Consider the following 23,248-nt stretch of genomic DNA (forward strand, 5'->3'; position numbering starts at 1 on the left):
TTTCAAAGGGTGGATTGTGAGGTGTCTGAGCTTAGCGGCCCAGGGCTTAGGGGGCTTCTTCCTTTGCTGTCCAGCACAGAGCTACAACCCCAGGGAATTCTGATTCTGCTTTCCAGATAAATCTCCCAAAATGCATCCCTCTTCAGGCCTGATTTGCAGCTCCATGCCAGAGATTCTTCAACTATCCTGTCCATCCAGCAGTCTAACTCTCTCCTTTATGCTGCAATTGCAGATTTTTGCTGGTCTTCAGCTGCCTGGTGCTGTCTGTGCTGTCCACTATCCAGGAACACCAGGAACTTGCCAATGAGTGTCTCCTCATCTTAGTGAGTATGGGGTCTGGGTCTGAGGGAGGCTGGGTGAGGTAGTATCTCTGGGGTCAGGGTGAAGGTGGAGAGAATTTTCTTGTGGCTCAGAGAATGTGCTGTGCTGCCTGAACGGGTGGCAGTCCAGTCTAGGCTTTACTCCCTGCTTTATAGCAGCTGTTGGGAGCATTTCTGCCTCTATGTTGGGGCTTATAATAGACCCAGGAAAGTGGTGAGTAACCGTCCCACTTATTCCCAGGACAAAGACTGCTCCCCCACCCCTTGTTTGTGGTTTTTCCTCCCTAACAAAAGCAGCAGGGAGGGGGACAGCTGACAACCAAGCTTATGTCACCCAGTCTGGGTTAGAGAGTCTGGAATGGCTGGGAAGGAGAGGGGCGTGGGGCAGAAAACCCCAGTCAGCTTCTGGGCCTGGACAGGCTCAGGAAGGGGTGGGTTTGGACTTTCTGTTTCTTTGGAAGACAAGGCGCCGGCCGCCTGCCTGCTGAAATCCTCCTCAGGTATAAGAACCTGATCTGAGGAAACCCCAGTACCCCTAACCCAGGGACTCTGGGCCGGGTGACCTGGAGAGTGGGGACTAGAACTCCAGACCTGCGTCCCCGCAGGAATTCGTGATGATCGTGGTGTTCGGTCTGGAATACATCATCCGGGTCTGGTCCGCGGGCTGCTGCTGCCGATACCGAGGATGGCAGGGCCGCTTCCGGTTCGCCAGAAAACCCTTCTGTGTCATCGGTAATAAGGCCCTCCAAGCCCGCGCCTGAGCCCTGACCCCAAGCCCCAGAACTGACACCTCGACCCCATCCCTGACCCGGACCCTGGCTGCCGACAGACTCAAGGGACCCTCTCGATCTCCTTCAAGGGCCCGGGAGCCCCTGACCACAGGCCCTAGTTGGGGAGGGAGCGTGGGTTTCTCCCCAGAGCTGCCTGTGACCTCCCAGCCTCCCTCCCCCTCACCCCGCAACCCCGCAGACTTCATCGTGTTCGTGGCCTCGGTGGCGGTCATCGCCGCGGGAACGCAGGGCAACATCTTTGCCACCTCTGCGTTGCGCAGCATGCGCTTCCTGCAGATCCTGCGCATGGTGCGCATGGACCGCCGCGGCGGCACCTGGAAGCTCCTGGGTTCGGTGGTCTATGCGCACAGCAAGGTGAGGGCCGCGGGGGCGTGCCGGGGCGGGGCTACTGCCAGGTGAGGGCCCCGGGGGCGTGCCAGGGGCGGGGCTGCTGCCAGGTGAGGGCCGCGGGGGCTCGTCTGGGCGTGTCTGGGGCTAGGTCGGGCGGGAGCTTGGAGGCCAGAAGAGGGGCGGAGCCTAGGATTGGGGCCTCCTGGGACGGAGATTAGGGGCTTTGATGGGTGAGGGCTGAGGGACCTAGGCAGGGCCTGGGGGGGAGGGGTGGTGTCTGGACCCAGGCTGGGATGCAGGGCCTGAAGGGTAGGACTTGAGGGTCTACTTGGAAACTTCTGGTTGCGGGAGACTCTGGCCACAGCCAAGTGGAGAGCTGGGGCAGATCTGAGGATGCTGTTGTAGCGTGGCTTGCTGTGGGCTGGTTCTAAGTCTGAAATTTGGGCTTTGGGATCAGGATAATGGGTGAAGGCCTGAGCGTGGAATGCAGAGGGTCAAGAGCAGATCTGAGGGGCAGACTCTGATATTTGGGCCATTTCAGGAAGGCGGGGCGGGGTCTTCTTGATGGAGACAGGAGAAAGAAAGGCGTGCAGCACCTCGGCTGGGAACTTGGAGAGGTGGGGTCCTTTTACGCCCCGTCCAGAAAACAGATAGGCTATTCTGGGAGCCTCCCACCTCCCCACCTTTCCCAGGTGGGCACCGCGTTCCTCAGGCCCCTTTGCCTAGGTCCTGCCTGTGATCTCCCCTTTTGCTGCCCCTGCAGGAGCTGATCACCGCCTGGTACATTGGGTTCCTGGTGCTCATCTTCGCCTCCTTCCTGGTCTATCTGGCCGAGAAGGACGCCAATTCAGACTTCTCCTCCTACGCTGACTCGCTCTGGTGGGGGACGGTGCGTGAGGGTCTGTGCAGGGCTGTTCTTCTCCCTGGGAACCCCCACCCTAGCCTGACCATTGTGCCCCTGACTAAGAAAGAGTTGAGTAGGCCTGTCTCTGTCCCATCAGGTAGGGGCGGAGCCCCTGTGGCCAGACTCTGTTAGCCCTGATACCTGCCCCAGTGGACCTTCTTGTGTCCCCAACTAGTCCCCCATGTCAAACTCATATGACTCGTACCCTTCCCCGCTAACCAGCATAGGAGAGGGAAAAATCCATCTCTGCCCTCACCAGTCCCTGGGACAAGTCCTTGTGGGCAACCAGGGGGCCCCTTCCCTCATGATCAGGCTCCCACCAGCCTGTGCCCCCAACAAACTCCCATGGGTGGTCTCAGTGACCAGCCCTATGGATAATCCATTTGTGTCCCCAGATTACATTGACAACCATCGGTTACGGTGACAAGACGCCACACACATGGCTGGGCAGGGTCCTGGCTGCCGGCTTCGCCTTACTGGGCATCTCCTTTTTTGCCTTGCCTGCCGTGAGTGTCCCTCAGTTTAGGATTGCCCAATGTGGGGGAGATGGGTCCTGGCAACAGAGCCTGCCAAGCCCCTATCCTGGATTAGTGGTGGGGGTACCTCTGATGTGTGGAGGTGGGGACACCTTTGCTGCCTTTTGTTGTTCCCACTGCCATGGTCCCCAACCCTATCTACCCCCCTAGGGCATCCTTGGCTCTGGCTTTGCCCTGAAGGTCCAGGAGCAGCACCGGCAGAAGCACTTTGAGAAGCGCAGGATGCCAGCAGCGAACCTCATCCAGGTACGAGAGGCCCAGGAAGCCCCTGAACTGAGCTGGTGTGTTGATTCTGTCTGCTGACTCATCAGCCCAGCTTCATAACTGATTCGACTTTGTTTTTTTTTTTTTTTTCCTGATTCGACTTTGAAGCTCAGAGAGGAGATAGGCCATTTTGGGGATCACTGTCAAGTCAGGAATAGAGCTGGCATGCTGAGATTGTCAAAACTTCCTCCCCACCCCCCGCTCCACATGTTCATTTTAGGGCTAACCAATTCCAGCTCTGCATGCCTCAAGTTGGGTAGAGCCTGGACTGGATGCCCTGGATGGAGACCCAGTCCTGCCACCCATCAGCTGTGCAGCCATCAGAAAGCCTGCTCCAGTCCCAACACGCTAGTTGATTAAGTCAGTCCATAAGCACTCACCCAAATGAGTGACAAAGGGATAAATACCTTGAAAGATATTATTTTCTGAAAACCATCTAATAGGAGACATGGAATGATTTGTCCTTGATGGGGAACTCAGGGATGACTATCCTGGGGAAGTGACTCTTGAGCTGAGGGCTGCAGGATGGATACAGAGGCGAAGGTAGAGGGAGCAGCATGTGCAAAGGCCCTGTGTTGGAAGAGAACAGTGTGTTTGATGAATTGGTAGGAGGCTTGTGAGGCTGGAACAGAAAGGGAGGAGTGTGCAGTGGAAGGAGTTGAATAAGTGGGTGAGACCCAGACTGGGGGCCACAGGGAAGAATTTAACTTTTTCCTAAAAGCACTGATGAGCCACCGACAGGAGGTAAAGCAAGAGAAATGGGTGACATGATCAGATTTGTGTTTTGAAAAGTGGTGAATGAATTGGAGCATAACCTGAGTATATGGGAAAGACCAGAGGAGAGGTTCTGGTGAGTGTGGGTGACACAGGGTGCTGGGTGGCTTGGATGAGGGTAGATGAGATGGAAAGAAAGAGCAGATTCTGCATATTTAGGGGCTAGTTTACCATCATGTGCCACATAACGACTTTGCAGTCAGTGATGTGTGTGATGGAGGGCCCTGTGGACAGCCTAGGTGTGCATCGAGGTTTGTGTCATCACACTCTATGAGGTCACCCATTCACGAGACGAATCCCCCTTGTTAAGTAACACGTGACTGTCATGACATTAGGAGCAAAGGAGGGTGAGGGAGGGTGACTTCCAGGTTTCTGGCTTGCCCGGCTGGGTGGTTGGTGACCCAGCTCACCAGATTTGGGGCATGAAGAATGTGAGTTTGGCTGGAGCACGAGTCTGAGGGGCCTCAATGTTGAGGAGGCAAAAGGAAGTGCAGGTCTGCAGCGAGCCAGCAGGAATGTTCTAGGCGGGTAAGAGTCAGAGGGGTTGTGTGAAGGTGCCAGTGAAGCCCTGAGTGTGGATGAGTTTGCCTGGGGGAGAGGAAAGAGGGAGGAGAGAAGGTGGTCCAGAAGTGGGCTTTTAGGAACCTCAGCACTCAGCAGCTGGGCGGGCAGTCAGGTTGCCTGAGGAGATGGAGAGGGAGCAGCCTGCTGGGTGGGAAACGCAGGGAGGGTGTGGTCTCAGTGTCCCCACTGTGCTGAGGCAACAACTCTGATTTTTGTGACTCTGATTCAGCTTTGACCTCTCTCTAGTCAGGGGTGTGTGCCAGAGAAACCCCTGTGGGAAATAGTTCAGGGAATACTAGCAGAGCCCACCTCGGCCTGCACCCCAACATGCCATTCTCTGACCCCCCCAAATCAGACTCAATCCCTTTATCTCTCTACCCCAGGATGGACCTCCCCTCCCCTTCCCTGCTATCTCCAGCCACCAGCCCAGCCTTTCCTTCTCAGTGTCCCCTGGGGCACAATGGCTGTGTCTCCAGGGAGCTGGCCTTCCGAGGGGCATTGTAGGGGCAGGCGGCTGGCACTGCCCCTGCCGAGAGACAGCTGGTATTGTGGTGCCCATAATTAATGAGACAGCTCTGGCAGCTGCTCCCCAACCCAAGCCAAGGGGCCTAGGAAAGCAGGAAGTAAAAATATTCCTGTCCTGGGAGGGTGCCCGGCTGATGAAGTCAGCAGTGGGCAGTCCCTTAAGGACAGGAGGCACCCAAAGAAGGGGGGCATTGAGGGCCCAGTTCTGCTTTGAACCGCCCAGCAGCTTCCATGCCTCCCACTAACCATCCCACTCACAGTCCCTCTCTGGCTTTTCTGGCCTGGAGGCAAAGGGACAGTTCTTCATCTTATCTGACCCTCGTCCCTCCTGCTGCAAAAGAAACCCTGCCAGTCCAGGGATGCTGAGGGATTGGTAGGTGATGCTCTTTCCTCCCACCTTCAGTCCCATGAGCAGTGACAGTCATTTACCCCCCAGACATCTACAGGATACCTATCATGTGCAGGAGGACACAGCGGTGACCGAGACACAGCTTACAGTCTAGGGGGAGAGTAAGACCCTCATCAAATCACAGTGAATAAGTATTTATCAGCTGCAATAAGGGAGATAACAGGAATGTTTCATGGGGACCTTGGCATTAAGTGCCTACTATGTGCCAGGCAGTGCACTTGGCATTTAATATATATTTGCCCATTTAATCTTCACCGTGCCCTGGTAGATAAGTGCTATTCCATCTCCTTTACAGGTCAAGAAGCTGAGGTGCTGCAGCTTGCCTTAATTTGATCATACTAGTGAGGGGCCTATGGCTCTCAATTTTTATTGAGGTAGCATTGGTTTATCACATACAAGTTGCAGGGGTACAACATTAAAATTCGATATCCATAAACTCTGTATCATGTTCACTGACAGAAGTCCAGCTTCCACCCACCCCCGCGCACCTGGCCCACTTCCCCCCTGGTAACCACCCGTCTGTTCTGTGTCTAAGTTTGTTCAGTCCCTTTGTTTCTTCATATTCCACGGATGAGTGAAATCACATAGTGCTGGGCTTTCTCCGTCTGACTTATCTCACTTAGCAGAGTCCCCTCAAGATCCATCTTTGTTGTCGCAAACAGCAAGATTTCATCCTTTTTTACAGTTGAGTACTATTCCATCGTGTGTCCATACCACATCTTTCCCCATCCATTAGCTGTGTCTGCATCTGGGCTATTGTGTATAGTGTACCCAGGGGTGTATGTATCTGTTTGAATGACTGCTTTAATGTTCTTCAGATAAATGTCCAGAAGTGGAATAGCTGGATCATATGAAACCCCGCCCCTCAGCAACTCCACGCTAAGGCTCCTGGGTTTGATACCGATCTGCACCCGTCCCTTTGGGGAATCATTTCTCTCTAGGGCTCTGTTTCTTTGGCTGGCTCTGCCAGTGGCTGTGGAGTCAGAATTGGCTTTGGGCTCTTGGTACCCTTTGGCTGGCCCAGGTCAGGCTCTTTTCAGGGGCAGAGGGCCGGTGGGGGCTGAGAAGCCTCACTGATGCCCTCCCTCCCCAATGCCACCAGGCTGCATGGCGTTTATACTCCACGGACACCAGCCGGGCCTATCTCACGGCCACCTGGTACTACTACGACAGCATCCTCCCATCCTTCAGGTAGGTCCCGCTGGGGGTGGGCTGGGGGCGAAGCCCTGGAGGGTGGGAAAGCCATGATGGTTCTCAGGGAGCATCTGGGGCTGGCACTGCAGAACCTACATAACTCGGAGCCCAGAGTGTCTTCACCCATCTGCTCTGTCCAAGGAGGACATTGGACACTGGGCAGTCCTGTCCCACTGGCGGAGCCCTGAGTCCTGGACTGCTGGCAGTCCTCTAGCTCAGCCATGGGTGAGGCCACTCGGGCAGTGGCACAGCCAGTGCATCTCCTCTCAGTCTGAGCTGGGTACAGCACTGGTCCTTACCAGCCTGGCATGTTGCTGCTGGATAGAGAGTGTGGTGTGTGCCAGTTGGGAGCAAGGGCCCACCCTGCGTGCATGAAGATGTACTTACTTTTACTGTGCCTGGCAGCAGCCTTGGGGCCCAGGGTGGATTCACCCCACTGGCCCAGCCTGGGGTACAACAGCACAGGGGGTGGCTCACACAGGGGATTATTAATACCATCACCAAGATCTGTGTGGCCAGGGCTGGCCAGGCCCTCGGTTGGGAATGAAGACCGGGGACCTTGGCTCAGTCAGTCCAGCGGGCAAGAAGGCAGGCATCAAGTGCAGCCCGGCCAGGCTGCTGTGCTCAGTGCTTCCACGGTGGCTTTTTTGGCCTCATTAGTTCTCCAAGAGCAGCTGTTGTGTGATCCCACTCACCCTTACACCTGGCTGCCCCCTGCCAGTCCCTGGGGCTCCCTAGGGGAGGAGCAAGAGAGAAGAGGTTAGGAAGGGGCCTCCCGGAATCGCACAGCCCCCTCCACCACCACTTCTCCACCTGGCAGAGCAAGCTCCCACCTCAGACACAGGGGCGGTGCTTAGGCGGGATGCTGCCTCCCTTCCAGAAGCAGCTGTAAGGATGCAAGGCCGGGGCTCAGGGAGTGGGGCAGGCCTGGTGTATTAGGAGTCTTGATGTATTGAAGGGGAGGGAAGGTGAGGGGGAGGGGTGGCCTTGGGTCCTCTGGTAAGAGGGACAGAGCTTGGTCTGGGCCCCTACTCGCTGATCTGTTTCCTCAGCCTGATGGGACAGCAGAGACGGGACCTGTCCTCCATCACTACGGGCACAGGGAGTAGACAGCCACCCTAGCAAGTCTCCCTTCTCACTTGTTTCCCTCTAAAATCCAGTCAGATTTGGGGGGAAGAGGATTTCCAGGAAAGTGCCCTCGGTTTGTGCCCATTCTGTACAACCAAATTTGGCATCTCTAAGGATTCAGGACCCCAGGGTAGAAAGGGAGGGAGGAAAGCTAGTTTCCCCTGCCCCCCCCCCCGCCTCTTCTGGCCTGGGGTGATTGCTGAGCCCCTCTGAGAGGCCGGACCAGGCAGGACCTGAGCTCGGGAGCTCAGTGCCCACTGAGGGTGGGGTGGTGCTCGGGCCCTGCCCACTGCTGATGGCGCCCTCTCCTGCAGAGAGCTGGCCCTCTTGTTTGAGCACGTGCAGCGGGCCCGCAATGGGGGCCTGCGGCCCCTGGAGGTGCGGCGGGCACCGGTACCCGACGGAGCACCCTCCCGTTGCCCGCCCGTTGCCACCTGCCACCGCCTGGGCAGCACCTCCTTCTGCCCTGGGGAAAGGTAGGGGCCCCCCGGGGCCGCCACCTCCTCTTGCTTCTCCTCCTCCTCTTCCATTCTCTGTCTCCCCCCTCTCAGACCCACCTCCAGCTGCTACTTCTCTGGCCTGTTCTGGGGGCTCCTAGGCCTTGACATGAGGTCTGGGTAGTCGTTGGATGCCTGGCAGGTACAGACTGGGAGCCTCTGGAGAGGCCAGGCTGCACTCACCTTCGTGTCACCTGGGGCTCCAGGGGTCTGAGTGGGGTGATGTCCACACCATCCTTTCCTGTCGCTCCCTCCATTCATACCATTGTCCTCTTTCTTTCTCTGTTTCCATACCCCCCATTCTTCCTTCCCTGCACCCCCATCCCTCCTGGAAAGCTGGCGAGAGGAGGAGGCCGCTGGCCACAGGTGCTTACGGCTCAGGTAATCGTGGGCACCATTCTGGGGAGTGAGGGCGGGGAACCCCCTCCCCCAGCATATTCCTCTAGAAGGGGCTTGATACTGAGCCCGCCTCTCAGGAGCCAGATGCCAGCTGGAGAGAGCTCTGTGACTAAGACCCGCTGTAGGACCTACGTAAACACAACCAGTGACTAATGCTCCTGTCTTGCGCGGCTCTTGTCCACAGCTTTGCTAATCCCAGAGGGTTCTTCTGGGATTCTCCCACAATGCCTTTCTTCCTCACTGAGGTACATTTTGCTGCTCCCAACAGTCTCTTTCCCTTTGCCCTGTCTCTAAGAAGAACAAAGAAAGAACAATGCTTACCCTCACGTAACTGCTCATAAATAATGAAAATTCTGGCACATTTGGACAAGGGAAGCCTGTTTACTCAGTGTGGGAAGGTGGCTGCTCCTGCAAGGAGTTTTGAGGTCAAAGAGTCAATCCCCCATCCCCCCTCCCCTGCCCATCCCCATCACTTTGTTTTTGCCTCATCGTCACACATCATCCCTGAATCAGCCAGGTGGACGTCTGAGCCTTGAGCTTCAGGTGTGATTCAAGCCCCAGGCCCAAAATGTGGGGTGGGAGAAAAGGTGAGTCACTCGATGGTCAAGGAGGAGGTGTGGCGAGAGCTTGTCCCTGCCACTGATGCTGGGGCCTTGAGAAAATTATCAAGTCACTCTGAGCCTCTAGGTCCCTGGCAGAAAATCAGCGAATGTTTAGGCTAATCAGGGCTCTGTACTGATAAGGCCTGGGACATGGGGAGGAGGGAGTTTGGTGCAGAGGATGCCGGGAGTGGGGCTCTGTCCATGTTCTCAACAAGGGCACTTGTACCCAGGGGCTGAATAGGAAGTGGATGGAGTGGGAGAGCCCCTCCAAGTCCAAGGCTGGAGGGTGGGATGCATGACTGGCCTGGCCAGCTGGGAGTCCCTTGGAAGAAAAGTCCATGATGTGGATCCTTTGTCACTGCCTGAGGCTCTTTGTAGTTGCTCTAGTCCCATCCAACCACAGCTTACAGACAAAAACTCCACAGTTGTGACTTTCCACAACCCTGCTCAGGCCTGCACCCAGAGCTTTCTGTAGTTCTGGCCTCTGACCAGTTGGCTCTGCTTTCACCTTTCCTGATGAGAAGGTCCTGGGAATGGAGATGAGCCCAGAGTGTAGCACCGGTAGAACCGCCACAGATGGTCTGGGCCTCTGGACCCCCCGAGGCCAAAGAACAGAGTTCTGCTGAGGGCTTGGCCATCACTAACTCCTGGCCTGTGTCTGTCTGCTCTGGAGTGTCTGCGTGGCCAGGGCTTGGTGGTAGATGAGGGAAGAGTGTCCTTGCTTCCCGGGGGCCCCTGGAGGGCATGAGCAGTGACTTCTGGGAGATGGGTCTCTTGGCCACGGGGTGGGTACTTCAGATGGGAGCCCCGGTCACTCACCCTACCTACAAATCCTGCTTGGCCACACACTTTGTGGAGCTTGTGGACGGATCCAGGCCAAGCATGTCAGGATTACAGGAGCCGACTTCCAAGGGGATGGTGTTGTCCAGGCCAGCAGCTTCTTTCTGTGGTTTTGTGATAAGGCAATGATACTGATCCCGGCACCAGTATCCTATGGGGCTTTGGTTCAAGCTGGAGATTTCTGGACCCTCCGCCTTAGTCCACAGAATCAGAATCTCTGCAGGAGAGGCACAGAATGCTACAGATTTAACATGGTCTCCAGGAGATCCTCCTGCAAAGCTGAGAACTCTGAATCCTGGGGATCTGCCTGGAGGATGATTTGGGTGGGGTCTTTTTCTCCCCCAGCCACTGGAGTCCGGCCCCATGCTGGCAGCGGTCCATGCTCTGCCCGCCTGCCTCCTTCCCACTAACCTCTGTTCGTGTCTTGTTCTCAACTTTCCAGCCAGATGTTTAGTAATAAACGGAGTTTCTTTCGGATCCACGCCAGCTGGAGACCGAGGTACCCCCTCGCCTGCTCCTCCTGTCCCTGCTCCTCCTGGCCCCATCCAGTTTGGGGGCTGGAGAGGGGGACAGGATGGGCCAAGGACAAGGTGCATGTGCCTGCCGCCTGCCGTCTGCCTTGGGGCCCCAGAGAGCGCCTTGCCTTCCTGGAGCTGCCTCTGCCAGGTCTGGGGCTTGGGCTGTTCTGCCAAGAGGGACACTTACAGAAGCCTGGGCATGATTCTGGCTCTGCCCCTGAGCCCCTATGCGACCTTGGCCACATTATTTCCCTTCTCTGGACCTCAGTTTCCCATCTGTGGTGTGGGTAGATTGAACTAGAGGCTCTCTGAGGGTCCTTCCCACTCTGACCTATGCCAGGCCTTGGGTTTGGTATCCTGGCTCTCCACTGCCCACCTCAGGACCAAGCAGATGCCTGAAGGAGCTGGGATTGGCACTTCCTTCTCCAACTCCTGGTCTCTGGCTTTTAGCTGCATCTCCACTATGTTCCTTGGTACCTGCCTGTGCCTGGCCCTGCACTGGGGACACAGTGGGGAGTCAGTTGCCATTCAGTGTGATGAGGTGATGAGCAATGAGCGCAACAAAAGGAAGAGGCAGGAGGGCTGCGGAGCCTGTGTCAGGCACTTCACCCAGAGAAGCCCCCCAGAGGAGTGGGCTTGAGGGAGGGCATTCTGGGCCAAGGAAGCAGCTTGGCAAGGCTAGGAGGGGAGGGAGCATGGCTGTGGGAAACAAGCACAACCCCGCGGCCAGATCTGAGACAGGGGTCAGGAACTGAGGATTGGGGCTAAAGCCCAATATAGGCCTCTTCCTGTTGGCACTGCTTGGCAACCGGGGTTCACGAGTCCTGGGTTTCTCGAAAGTGCTTCTGGAACCTCATGGATCTGGGACCCATGGATAGGAGATGAGCGGGGGTTCTACCAAGAGGTGGTGTTCTTAGAAATGTGGGCTCTGGAGCCAAACCCACCACCACTCACTAGCTAGAAAGGCTTGGGAATAAGCCCTCTGTGCCTCAGTTTCCTCAAATATAAGATGTGGATGATGATTGGATCTGTTTCCACTGGGTCTGTGCTGGCTCACAGGAGGTGCCATGCAGATGTTGTTCTCATTTGATTTGGTATTTTAAGCAATTAAGAACTTACCTTCTTTAAAAAAACAATTTGGAAACCAGGACTGTAGGCGATAGGAACACATTAAGGGTTAAGCCTAGGGGCCTCTGGGTCCAATGACTTTGGTGGTGTGTGGTCAGGACGGGTAAGGCCAGGGTGAAAAGCCAGTGATAAGCTGCTTCCAAGGGGCTGAAGCGCCTGAAGGGGAGGCTGCTTCTGTTTCCCCAGAGCTTGGCCTCTGGCAGGCAGATGCTGAACCTTCAGAGAAATGTCTTGTGGATGTGAACACAGAAGTCGGTCCAGCAGGGCAGTCAGAGTCCTTCCCCAGGACAGCCACGGCCGAGCACTCGCCATTCATCTCCTGAGGCACTAACAGACCACTTAGGTCGGTTTCTGGACCTTGGCACCACTGACATTGTGGGTGCGATCACTCTTTGTTGATGGGGGTTATCCCAGACATTGTAGTAGATTTAGATACCAGGCTATCCTGGACACCAGGATCACCTCCTAGTGTGACAAGCGCAGGTGTTTCCAGGCATTGACAATGTCACCGAGAGAGCAGATACACCTCTAGCTGAGAACCACTGTGCTAGGCCTTATCCTGAGCGCTTGCTCAGAGAAAGAGCACAGTCCCTGAAGGCAGAGAGAGCTGGCTTCCTGTCTTTGCGCCATTCAAGCTGTCACCCTGGGCGAGTCGTTTCACCTCCTTCCCATCTATAAACGAGGGATGGCAAATAACAGAACCTACCATTTGAGAAGTGCAGTGGCTGAGAGGTGATGAGCTGAGGCAGCCAAGAGGACTCTCAGGTTCTGAGACGCCCTGGGGGTTGGGGTGGGGGTGGTGAAGGAATTCTTCCAGTGTCTGCCGTGGGCCAGGTTTCTGCCCATTTTCTTGAGCTTTTGGGCTCCAGAAAGGCTGCTTGCTGTAAGCCATTTCCTGAGCCCTGACCAAGGAGTTGGAATTCAGGAGCCCCTCTGGGAAATAGTGTCTTCTTACACTGAAGAGGAGCCTGGGGCCTCTGGCTGGCTGGAAAGCTACAGAACCCCAAAAACCAAGCTGAGAGCTCCTTCAACCATCACAGACTCAGAGCTGGAAAGGGCACTTTCAAGGCCTCCAGTGCAAGCCCCCAGGTCCCTGCCTCTATAAATCCTGCTGAGTGCAAGCACAGCCTTGTTTGCACACACCTCCTGACAAGGAGGACCCCCCAGAATGCCTTTGGAGTGATGAGGGGCCACAGAGATCTGGAGTTCCAGGTCCTTGGCTGAGTGTCAGAACTTCTCCACTCCCTTGTACCTCTCCCCCTTGGAGGAGTCAGGGACAGAGGGACAGAAGAGGGGTTGCACGGACTGGGTGGGTGGGGGTGCCTGCCAGCATGAGGAGAGCCCCGAGGAATGACTCTGCAGAAGAAAGTTTGGGAGCGCCAACCTCAAACTTTGGTTGGAACCTTTGAGATTTGTTGAGAGGATCCAGGCCAGCAAACAGCATGCTGGATTGCTGGGGGCTTGTCTTTCCCTTCGGATACCTGAAGGGCCCCAATCCCTGACTTAAGACCTTTCCGCTCTGGATGGAGGTAACTATCCTAAGATGGCCCTACATCCTGGCTGTCTTCCCAAAGATGCCTCTGGTTTTGAGGTCCCCCTCACCTTAGCATCTGGGTTCTTTACCCTGTACCCCATGCCCTTGGCATGGGAGACTCCAGCTCTCACCCAACCCTGAAACCAGAATCTGTCCTCTGTTCAACCTCTGAGTTGAAAGTCCTCAAGAGTAGGCGACACGGTCTCCTTTACCAACTCTTGCTCCCCCTCAGGCCTACTGGCTGGTGCTCTCCCAAGCCAGGGCCCCAGACATTTGGGGTGGAAGATCCCCAAATATGTCTGTAAACCACAACAGGTGCAGCAGGGACACCTCAGGCATGGGATGGGGGATGTTTGCCTAGGTCCTAATGAAACAGCGAGAACATGGTCCTCAAACCTCTTGGACACAGAGTTGCTCTACCAGGTATTGGTTAACCAGGGCCTGTCCTGGGGAGCCTGAAGCCTCCCCTCCCTGTCTTCCTCCAAGGTTTGGGGGATGTGGTGGGGAGCTGGGGTACAGGAACAGAAGTCTGAGTGCAGGTGTGTTCACATGTACCCGGTCCTGTGCAGGTGCTGTGGAACTGGGGGCTCAGAGGCAGTGAGGGGTGTAGCTCTGGGAGGGGATCCTTGGTCACATGGGCTGGGTGTCAGTCCAGTTGGCAGGGGTCACCACAGAATAGCTGACCACAGACCTTCACTGCAGCAGGCAGCAAGCGTGACCTGGGCATACATGTGGGCTCAGGAACAGGACTCTAAGGACCGAGGCCCTTGCCGCATGCTCTGGGGTGCCATCTACACCCAAGTGTGGGGTCGGCACCTTAGGAATTTTGCAGTGTGCCACTGACATAGCCCTACCAGGTCCTAAGTCCCAGACCCTAAAGACCAGTGTGGGATCAGGTTGCTGTAGCAGTGGGAACGGGGAAATAAATGGACATGTGTACACACACGCCAACATAAGTATACACACTGGTGCCTGTGCACCCATACTATAACACATACACACACACACACAAACCCCGTCAGCTCCGCATAGGCTGCTCCTCTGGATGGTGAGGAACTGGAGGCCACCTCAAGGGAGCTGCTCCTCCCTTAGCAGCCTGTCTGTGCCCAAAGGGGTTGCCACCTCCACCTACTCTCCTGGGCCAGGCCCAGCTTCCCCACCCTCCTGTCTGTCTGTGGTTCCTGTCTTGGGTTTCTCTTACTCTGTCCACTCTGACATCTGTCTCCTGTGCACTCCTTGTATGTCTGGGAAATGAAGGATGGGAGATGGGGGGAGGGGGTCTGCTTCTCACGGAGTCAGGGCCCCCCACCACACCCTCGTTCCACCCCAGGAAGTCTCCACTTGTTGGAGAGTCAAGACCCAGTAGCCACCCCCAAGTCCTAAGTCAGTGGTGTCCCCACTCATGTCCAACTCCAGCTCCAGCTAACTGGGCTCTCTCCCCCACCCGACCGCCCTGCCAGCAGCCGGATGGGCATCAAAGACCGCATCCGCATGGGCAGCTCCCAGCGGCGGACAGGTCCTTCCAAGCAGCACCTGGCACCCCCGCCCACGCCGACCTCCCCGAGCAGTGAGCAGGTGGGTGAGGCCACCAGTCCCACCAAAGTGCAGAAGAGCTGGAGTTTCAACGACCGCACCCGCTTCCGGGCCTCTCTGCGGCTAAAACCCCGCGCCTCAGCTGAGGGTGAGCCTCTGGGGGTCTGGGGCCCGCGCCCCACTAAAGGTGGCAGGGTGAGAGCAGGGTCTGGGCTGGGGGGTGGGGAGGAGGCGGTTCTAGTCCCAGGCCTGCAACTGATGGATCATCTCTGGGCACTGGTCTTCTGGCTTGTAAAACAGGCACAGGTCTCTGTGCTGGGCTCCCAAGTGTCTGCGAGTCAGTGGAGGCCGTGGAGGGAGGCGTTTGCTAGTGGTGAGGAGCACAGCTCTGCAGCCAGGCTGCCTGGGCGGGACTGCCGGCTTTGCCCTGCAAAACAGGGACAGTGATAGTATTAGTTCATAGGACTAAGTGAGCTTTTGTCCATGGGAGGTGAACAGAAGAGTTTGGGGAATATAGCAAGTGCTCAAAAAACTGGCTGCGTCACAAATGTGCCTTGGGAGGCGCTAGGCAGGAGGAGCCCTGGCTGGCCCCATGGAACGCCTCTTTCGCTTCTCCGAGTGACCCTGGGAAGTAGCTTCTGTTTCATCCCTGATTTACAGACTCCCATGTGAAGACAGCTTTGCCAGGTAGTAAGTGGCCGAGCTGGCACCCTCTGCAGGTCTGCCCAGCTCCCGGGCCCACTCTCCCGCCCTGCCCTCTTCACCCAGCCCCACAGATATGAGCTGTGACCCTGCCTGGGGATCACTTGTTCTGAGCTCTGGCTCTGCTCCTGACTTGCACTGGGATGTGGGCAAATACTACCCCATTCTGCACTTCAGTGTCTTATGGAAAAGTCCCCTGGAAGACTTTGCCCAGTTTTGACGTGCCCAAGGCCTCCAGGAGGAAAACAGAGGGTGGGCTCGGAAGCCCCCTTGACCTGGAAGGGAGGGGCCAGCCATGCTGCCTGTCTGTGCAGCGTAGGCCCCAAGTGCTGCCGGCTGACAACTTGGAAAGCCCTTTCCTGGAAAGTTACAGAACCTCACAAACCTGTCTCCGTGAGGTGCTGACCCATGGGACCCTGGGCATGGTGGCTGTCTAAGAAGCTGCCCGGCCTGCCCCTACCTCCTGCCCCTGTGGGGTCAGGAGAGCATCACCTTTCTGGGCCCTGCAGGGCACCAGCCTCAAGGAAACCATTTATTTTATCTGGGGGAGAATGATTTGCTTTTGGGGTCCTTCCCTGTAGCAGAGCTGGGCCTGGGAGCCAGCTTGGGTTTCTTTCCTTGAGTTCCCTTCCCTCCTGGCTGAAGGATAAGCTGGTGCACGTGATGCTATCCAGAGGCTGCACACCCTCTTCTCAGGGACTCACTGTCGGATGGGGGGACCTCTGGGGCTTGCTCGGGGGGCCTGCGTGCAGTTTGCGTCCTAGAGCAGCTCCATGTACCTGACCCCCAGTATGTGTGCGCTGCTAACCACAGGGCAAGTGGGCGTGCAGCAAACTGGGGGTTTCTGCCCTGGATAGGCATCCAAGGCAGGAGCAGCCTGGCCTGCCCTGTGCTCCAGGAAGTTTCTGGGCCCTTTCTGGGCCTCCATCTCCCTCCTGGTACTTCTAAGTCTGGTTCCACGTGTAGTGTTAGGGTTTGGGAGTCTCCCCTTCTGCTGCCACCACTTGAGCCCCCCTAACTTTCCAGAGGGTCCCTCGGAGGAAGTGGCAGAGGAGAAGAGCTACCAGTGTGAGCTGACGGTGGATGACGTCATGCCTGCGGTGAAGATGGTCATCCGCTCCGTCAGGTGAGGCTGAGCCCTGGCGCGAGCCCCCCCAACCCTCTGCAACTCATTTCTGCTCCCCATCTGGGGCCTGCCTGCATGGCCAGACCTAGGCTGGCTCCCGGACAAACAGCTGCTGCCTACCTGGCACCTTTGTGGGGACGACCAGCAGGGACCCTGGAGCTTGGGTGGCTGCGGAGGGGGCCTCTGGCTCCCAGCAGGGTGACCTCATAGTCGTCACATCTAGAGGCTGGCTGGTGGGGTGGAGGGCACAACTGCCCATCACCAGCTCTCTTCTCAACGCCCGCACTGTCCTCCTGCTCCTACTCGCATCCCTCACTCTTCCTGGCAGACTCTCTTTACTACGAGCTGTGCGCCGCGTCTGCCCGGGTCTCCCTGGCCTCTCCTGTGTGCGCTTTCCCTCCATCTGTGTCTCAGTCTGGCTCTCCTGCCTCTATGTCTCCAACTATCTCTCCCTGGCCTCTTGGCCGCAGCCTGGCTGCCCGCCCCCACCCCGACCCCCCTCTAGAGCAGTGCCCACATCCCAGGCCAGAGCACTTGGAAATCAACTTGGTGAAATCAATGAGCTGAGCCCTAAAAAAAGGCATTAAAAAAAAAAAAAAAGAATAGAAAGTGCCAGAGTGCCTCCATGATGGTCAGGGCAGATAATGTTTCTGAAACGTTATTTCAGCTTTTTGTGTGCGCTGTGTACTGGTTTCTGATGTAAAATGTATTTCCCATGATGGTGGGCCTGTCTCCCTGCCTGGACAGCTAAGGGAGAACCAGCGTCTCCAGGGTCCATTAGCCGAGATCCACCCGCGCACCTGGCCGCCGTCTTCCTAGGCATGGAATCCTGGCCTAGTCGCCACCTGCAGCCGAAGCTCTAGCTCCAGAGACCCCCTTCAGTCCCAGATCTCTCAGACTCTCCTCCTCTTCCCGATCTGATGCATCTGCCCACAAGCCTCATTCCTTTATTTTCCTTTTAAAGTCAGAGTCAGCTGGAGCCCAGTCCCAGAGTCTGAGGCATCTCCCACCCCCTTCTACACATTCTTCCTCTCCCCCCCAAGTGACCAGCTTCTGCAGTCACATGCGCTGCCCCATGAGCAACGCTCCCACCAAGTGGCCAGTGTCTGGAGCACGGTGCTTGAGCTGCCTCCCAGCCCAGGTCAGCTCTTGTTGGCCATCCCAAGGCCTGCCACTCCCAGCACGCCCCAAACCCACTCTTTCCTCCATGCCCCCATTTCAGGCATCGGCACCATCATCCCCCTGTGGCCCAAGCCATGGGAGTCTCCTGGACCCACACTCAAAAGCTCTCAGTTCTACCTCCATGCCACTGCACAACCCGGCTCAGCCTATCCCCTGCCCCTATCCTCCACACAGGCCGGTAGAATGGTCAACCCCTGCCCCCAACTTCCCACTGCCCAACCTCTGCCAGTGATGCAGGGCTCTCCAGGGCATCTCCTCCCAGCCTCCTCCTCAAGGCCGGCCTCTTTCCCTGTCTTCTCATGGGCACCCCCCTCCCCCCAGCTCCTGGCCTTCATGTCCTGTTCAGGCTTCTTTGAACTGACTCTCGCATACCCCCTGCCTGTCTGTGTTCCTTCATGTCCCTCCTCCCGCTCTCGGCCTGGAGATCTCAAGACTTGTTCCCTGACCTCCCCAGACGAGGTCTCCCTTCTCATGGACCACATTCCTCTTCCTCTACTCCTTGACAATGCCCTGGTCACCCCCTAAATGTGTCCTGGTAGTCGCCCAACCTAGACCAGGGCTCCTGAGACCATGGATTGTATCTGACAGCCTCTGGGCACCCAGGGTCCAGCTCAGCAGTTCTAAAAGCATCGTGGAGTGAATGCCTTCCTCCAAATTGTCCTCAACAGCCTTCCCCCATGCTGTGTGTGTCACCCAGGGGTGAAACCTGCCTCCCAGGCAAAGGCCACTACAGTATGGGAACATTTAAAAAATACCAATCAAACATCTGTGTGTGGGGGGCAGGGCAGGAGCATGGTGGGAGGGTGGGAGGTAGTGATGGTGGGTGACTCAGGAGAGGCTATTTTGTGGCCCAAGCAGAAGGTGCTTTGTTGCTGGACAAGGGGGTAGCAAAGAAACAAAGGGGGCTGGAACAGAATCCCCTGCTCATCCTCAGAAAGCAGGACATGGGCCTCCCTGGTGGCTCAAGGGGTTAAGACGCAACCTATGAAGCTGTCCGCAGCCTCTGTAGCATGAGTTCGATCCCCGGCCAGGGAGCAACCCACGTGGCGCAGCAGACCTCTCCTGCCTCGCCCGCTGCTCCTCTCAGCAGTGTATTTTGGTCGTCTGCCTGTTCTGTTCCCCACTCTGTCTCTGGTGAATCCTCTCACCCCCACATCTCTGGCCTGTACCCCAGCTCTTGTATGCATAAATAAATAAATCTTAAAAAAAAAAAATGCAGGACCCTCCCCTAACACCCATTTCTCCACAGGATTCTGAAGTTCCTGGTGGCCAAAAGGAAATTCAAGGAGACGCTGAGACCCTATGATGTGAAGGACGTCATCGAGCAGTACTCGGCAGGGCACCTGGACATGCTGGGCCGGATCAAGAGCCTGCAAGCACGGTGCCCTCATCCACCCTGGAGGAGGCGGGGAGCAGGGAGGCTGTGGGAGGCTGTGGCCCCAGCATCTCACACTAAGTCTGTGCAGTTCTCTTGTTCCCCCAACAGAGCTCCGGGGGCCCCCTAGTGGATGCCAGGGAGCTAAAGTTTCTCACCTTGGCAAGGCTTACAGGATGGACTGTGGCCAGATCCCACAGCTGTCAAACCTGAAAAAAACAACAGGTCCTCTGTGTGAACTTATTGACCTACACGCCTGGGGGATGTCTTTAGGATGCCTCTTTCCTGGTCCTGAAACAATAGGCCTAAAATAACCCATGACCTCCCATCTCCCAAGGGGACAGGAAAATTGTCCTCAGTGCTGTATGCCTTTTGCCTCTGGAATCCTCCTGCACCTCTTCTCTCCACCCAGCATGCAGGAAGAATTCACACACCAAGATCCCTGTCACCTACATCTCGGCCCCATCCTCTTCTTACCTGACTTCTCACCGCCCATTTATTCCCTTGTCCTCTCAAGACATAATCATTGGGCATTTGCTACCTGGCAGACAGCGGGGTATAATGGAACGTGAAACATAAAGGAGCACAAAACAATCCCTGCCCTCATGGGCCTTTCATTCTAGTGGAAGGAGAACAGATGATAAACATGTGGATCTAGAATATGTCAGGTGATGATAAAGGCTAAGGAGAAAAGTAAGGGTGAGGGTGTAGGGTTTGCAATTTTAAATAGATGAGAAGGTGACTTCTGAGGAAAAATGAAAGGCGAGGGAGTCGGAACTCTGGCTGTTCATTAAATAAAGAGTTTCCAGAGGGAACAGCCAGTGCAAAGGCTCTGAGATGAGCAGGTGTCTGGTTATGCATTTAGGAACAGCAGGAAGCCCAGGGTGTCTCTGTTCTGGTGTGAGAGAAGTGGGGGAGCTTAGAAGGTTCGTGGCACTTAGACTGTGCAATGCCCCACAGGCCACTCCAAAGATTTTGGCATTCATCTGGGCATGAGATGCAAGTATTGGAGGGTGGTGAGCAAAGGACCGACAAGATCTGATTATATTTTAAAAAGGATTACCCTAGGGCCTGTGTTGAGAAGGGTACATAAAGGGACATAGGGCAGAAGTAGGAAGACCAGCAAGGGGATATTTTAGATGTCCAGGCACGACACGATGGGGACTTGGACAGAAGGGCAACAGCAGAATTGGGGAGAAATGCTCAGATTCTATATACACTTTGCAGGTAAAGCGACTGGGTTTTCTGATGAATTGTAAGAGGAAAAAAAAAGTCAAGGATGAAGTCAATATTTCTGGCTTCAGTGAAAGTAAAAAGTTTTCATTTATTGACATGGAGAAGGCAGCAGCAGAGCAGGTTTCCAAGGGGAAAGGAGGGGTGTGTTGAATTGCGATTCCTATCAGTCCTCTAGGGGAGTGCTGATCTGACGGAGGGTGTGGAGCTTGGAGGAAAGCTGTAGGTTGGAGATAGAGAGCTGGTGTCAAATCTGGAAGCGAGTCATCACTAAGCAAGTGGGAGGGAATAGAAAAGAGGCCCCAGGAGACAGTGTTGGGTCCTACAGTGTTTGGAGTTGTAGAGGTACAGTAGGAACCAGCAAAGGAGGCTGAGGAGGCCTAGTGGGGTAGGAGGTCCGGGAGAGGGTGCTGCTCAGGAATTCAAGAGAACAAGGCACATACGGGGCCCTCAGATGTGCTTAGCACTGCTGACAGGTCTCACTACAACGAGGACTGAGTTGAACCTCAAGTTAGGCAATCTGGAGGCCATTTTGCATTTCAGCGCTGATGAAATGGAGTGAAAGCCTGGCAGGAGTAGGTTTAAGAGCGAAGGGGAGGAGAGAAATTGCAGATAAAGGATAGAGAACACTTTCAAGAATTTTACTGTGACAGAAAGCAGAAAAATATGGTGGGACCAGCTCCAGTGTTGTCCACCCAACTACATGCCCACTTGTGTCTCTCCCTCCTCCCACCCCCAGCCCCCCATTTTCATCAGGTGTTTTACTTGCCATGCTTGTGCATGGTGTCTCTGATCGGCTATGGAAGAACCCTCTAAACAGTGACCAGGTCCCTCCATCCAACCCTGTCTCCCTCCATTTGGCATGGAAAAAAAGCCCATTCCCTCAGCTAGTCCCTTCTGACAGGTGCAGGTGCTAGAGGCACGTATGAGCAGGGCAAGGGGGGGTTCTTGCAGAAAGGAGGGGTCACGTGTGGGCTAGGACTTTGACGGGTCTGGTTCCTTCTCCCCAAGGGTGGACCAGATTGTGGGCCGGGGGCCCGGCGACAGGAAGACCCGGGAGAAGGGCGACAAGGGGCCCTCTGACTCGGAGGCGGTAGATGAAATCAGTATGATGGGGCGCGTGGTCAAGGTGGAGAAGCAGGTGAGTGTGAGATAAGACTGCCACTGGTGTGGAGGAGCTGGTCATCGACCTAGAAACTCTGGGAGGTCACGGGGAGCTCAGAGCCACACCCCAGGGTCCCCTAGCAGGGCCTCCGAGTCCCCAGCTTCGCCCCCCGCGGCCCGCCATCCTACAGGGAAGCATGGCCTCCCAGGAAGCCGGCTCAGGACCCTAAAAAATGCGCTTTCTCCTGCCAGGCCCCACCCTGGGCTAATACAGATTCAGATAAACCGTATAATTCTCACCCACTTCATCTAGACCCGCTCAGGTGGTCTCCAGCGCCTAGACGACCATCCCTACCAGTCACACGGGAACTGGCTTGGGGACCAAGCCCTAGCTGCCCGGCTTCCTCGGGCTCACCAGCCAAGCAACCCTTACCTGTTGCCCCGCCCAAGCCCTGCCCCAGTTTAGCCCCGCCCAATCCCCGCCCACACCTGCCACCTGCCCTTCAAAGCCCGCCCCCAGCCCCGCCTCTAGCCGCGCCCCGCCCGCAGGTCCAGTCCATTGAGCACAAGCTGGACCTGCTGTTGGGCTTCTACTCGCGCTGCCTGCGCTCCGGCACCTCGGCCAGCCTGGGCACCGTGCAAGTGCCGCTCTTCGACCCCGACATCACCTCCGACTACCACAGCCCCGTGGACCACGAGGACATCTCCGTCTCTGCACAGACGCTCAGCATCTCCCGCTCGGTCAGCACCAACATGGACTGAGGGGCTTCTCAGGGGCCAGCCTGGGTCAGCCCCGCGGCCTGGCGCTCGGATCCGCCCTCCGAGGCCTCCAGACTTCTACTTGAACTCGCTCCCTCGAGGGAGAGAGGCCACACGCAGTATTGAGCTGCCTGGGTCGGCGAGGTACCCACGACCCGCCGCACCTCGGGAGCGTGAGACGCCAGACCGCACGGAGGGCAGCAGCAGCGGCTGCCCGAAGCCTCTGGCTCCCCCAGTGCCCTGCCCGTTCCATCAAGGCCCAGCATGGCCCGCCCTCCGGCAGGGGCACCTCCCGGGGAATGGGAGTGGGGCGCCGGGGCCCTGGGCCCTAACCCAGCTTCCAGCTATGCAAGGTGAGGTCTCTGGCCCACCCTTCAGACAGAGCAGGGAAGCCCTCCCGCCAAGTCCCTGCCCCACTTGGGGGTGGGCCCAAGGTGCCCCCACTGATACCCACAAAGCACAGAACCCTGCCACAAGGCAGGTGGGCACCATATATGCAAACTATGTTAAATATGCAACATTGGGGGCCCCCATGGGGTCCCTCTGCCCCTCCCCCACTGGGAGATGGGCCTCCAGCAGTAGCTGGTCTCAGGCTGCTTGGCCATGACCCCCACCCCTATTTTGGCTTATCACCCTCTCCCCACCCAGCATGGGGCCTGTCTCTCCCTCTCCGCCCAAGGGCAGTGCCTGGGCCTTTCTTCCCGTTTGCAGGTGTCCCCTCGCAGGGGTTCCTCTTCCTGCTGGCTGGCCACTCCCGTCTTTGGCTCTGCTGACCCCATTAATAGCACAAGTTTCTGACCTCCCAAACCTTTGTCCCAAACAGACAATGCTCCCATGGTCACACGAACATGTCCCTTTAGTTTCTGGGGACATGAAGAAAGTCTCCCATTCACAGTGACATGTGCAGTCACACTGGGAGACAGGTGCACAGAGCCGGCAGCCTCTCCTGGGCCTCTGTACTGGGTGCCAGTGGACTG

General features: G+C 56.6%; 1 protein-coding gene across 4 annotated transcripts in view; it reads left to right on the forward strand.

The window, feature by feature from the left end:
* Window positions 1-22,274, forward strand: part of KCNQ4 (potassium voltage-gated channel subfamily Q member 4) — a gene marked incomplete at both ends in the record, with an annotated part of 51,327 nt that extends 29,053 nt beyond the window's left edge. Inside the window, 13 exons of one of the 4 annotated variants that reach the window (XM_084242171.1) lie at window positions 233-323; window positions 926-1,052; window positions 1,290-1,465; window positions 2,205-2,330; window positions 2,741-2,851; window positions 3,032-3,127; window positions 6,520-6,608; window positions 8,054-8,215; window positions 14,718-14,938; window positions 16,519-16,618; window positions 19,050-19,181; window positions 21,420-21,549; window positions 22,062-22,274. In XM_084242171.1, coding sequence (XP_084098297.1) covers window positions 233-323; window positions 926-1,052; window positions 1,290-1,465; window positions 2,205-2,330; window positions 2,741-2,851; window positions 3,032-3,127; window positions 6,520-6,608; window positions 8,054-8,215; window positions 14,718-14,938; window positions 16,519-16,618; window positions 19,050-19,181; window positions 21,420-21,549; window positions 22,062-22,274 — 1,774 coding nt within the window. Of the gene's footprint in view, window positions 1-232; window positions 324-925; window positions 1,053-1,289; window positions 1,466-2,204; window positions 2,331-2,740; window positions 2,852-3,031; window positions 3,128-6,519; window positions 6,609-8,053; window positions 8,216-10,519; window positions 10,577-14,717; window positions 14,939-16,518; window positions 16,619-19,049; window positions 19,182-21,419; window positions 21,550-22,061 lie in introns of all 4 variants that reach the window. The other 3 variants (XM_084242172.1, XM_084242173.1, XM_084242174.1) reach the window with 3 other exon arrangements.
* Window positions 22,275-23,248: the final 974 nt, after the last annotated feature.

Source organism: Talpa europaea (assembly GCF_964194135.1).
Source record: "Talpa europaea genome assembly, chromosome: 9".
Lineage (NCBI taxonomy): Eukaryota > Metazoa > Chordata > Mammalia > Eulipotyphla > Talpidae > Talpa > Talpa europaea.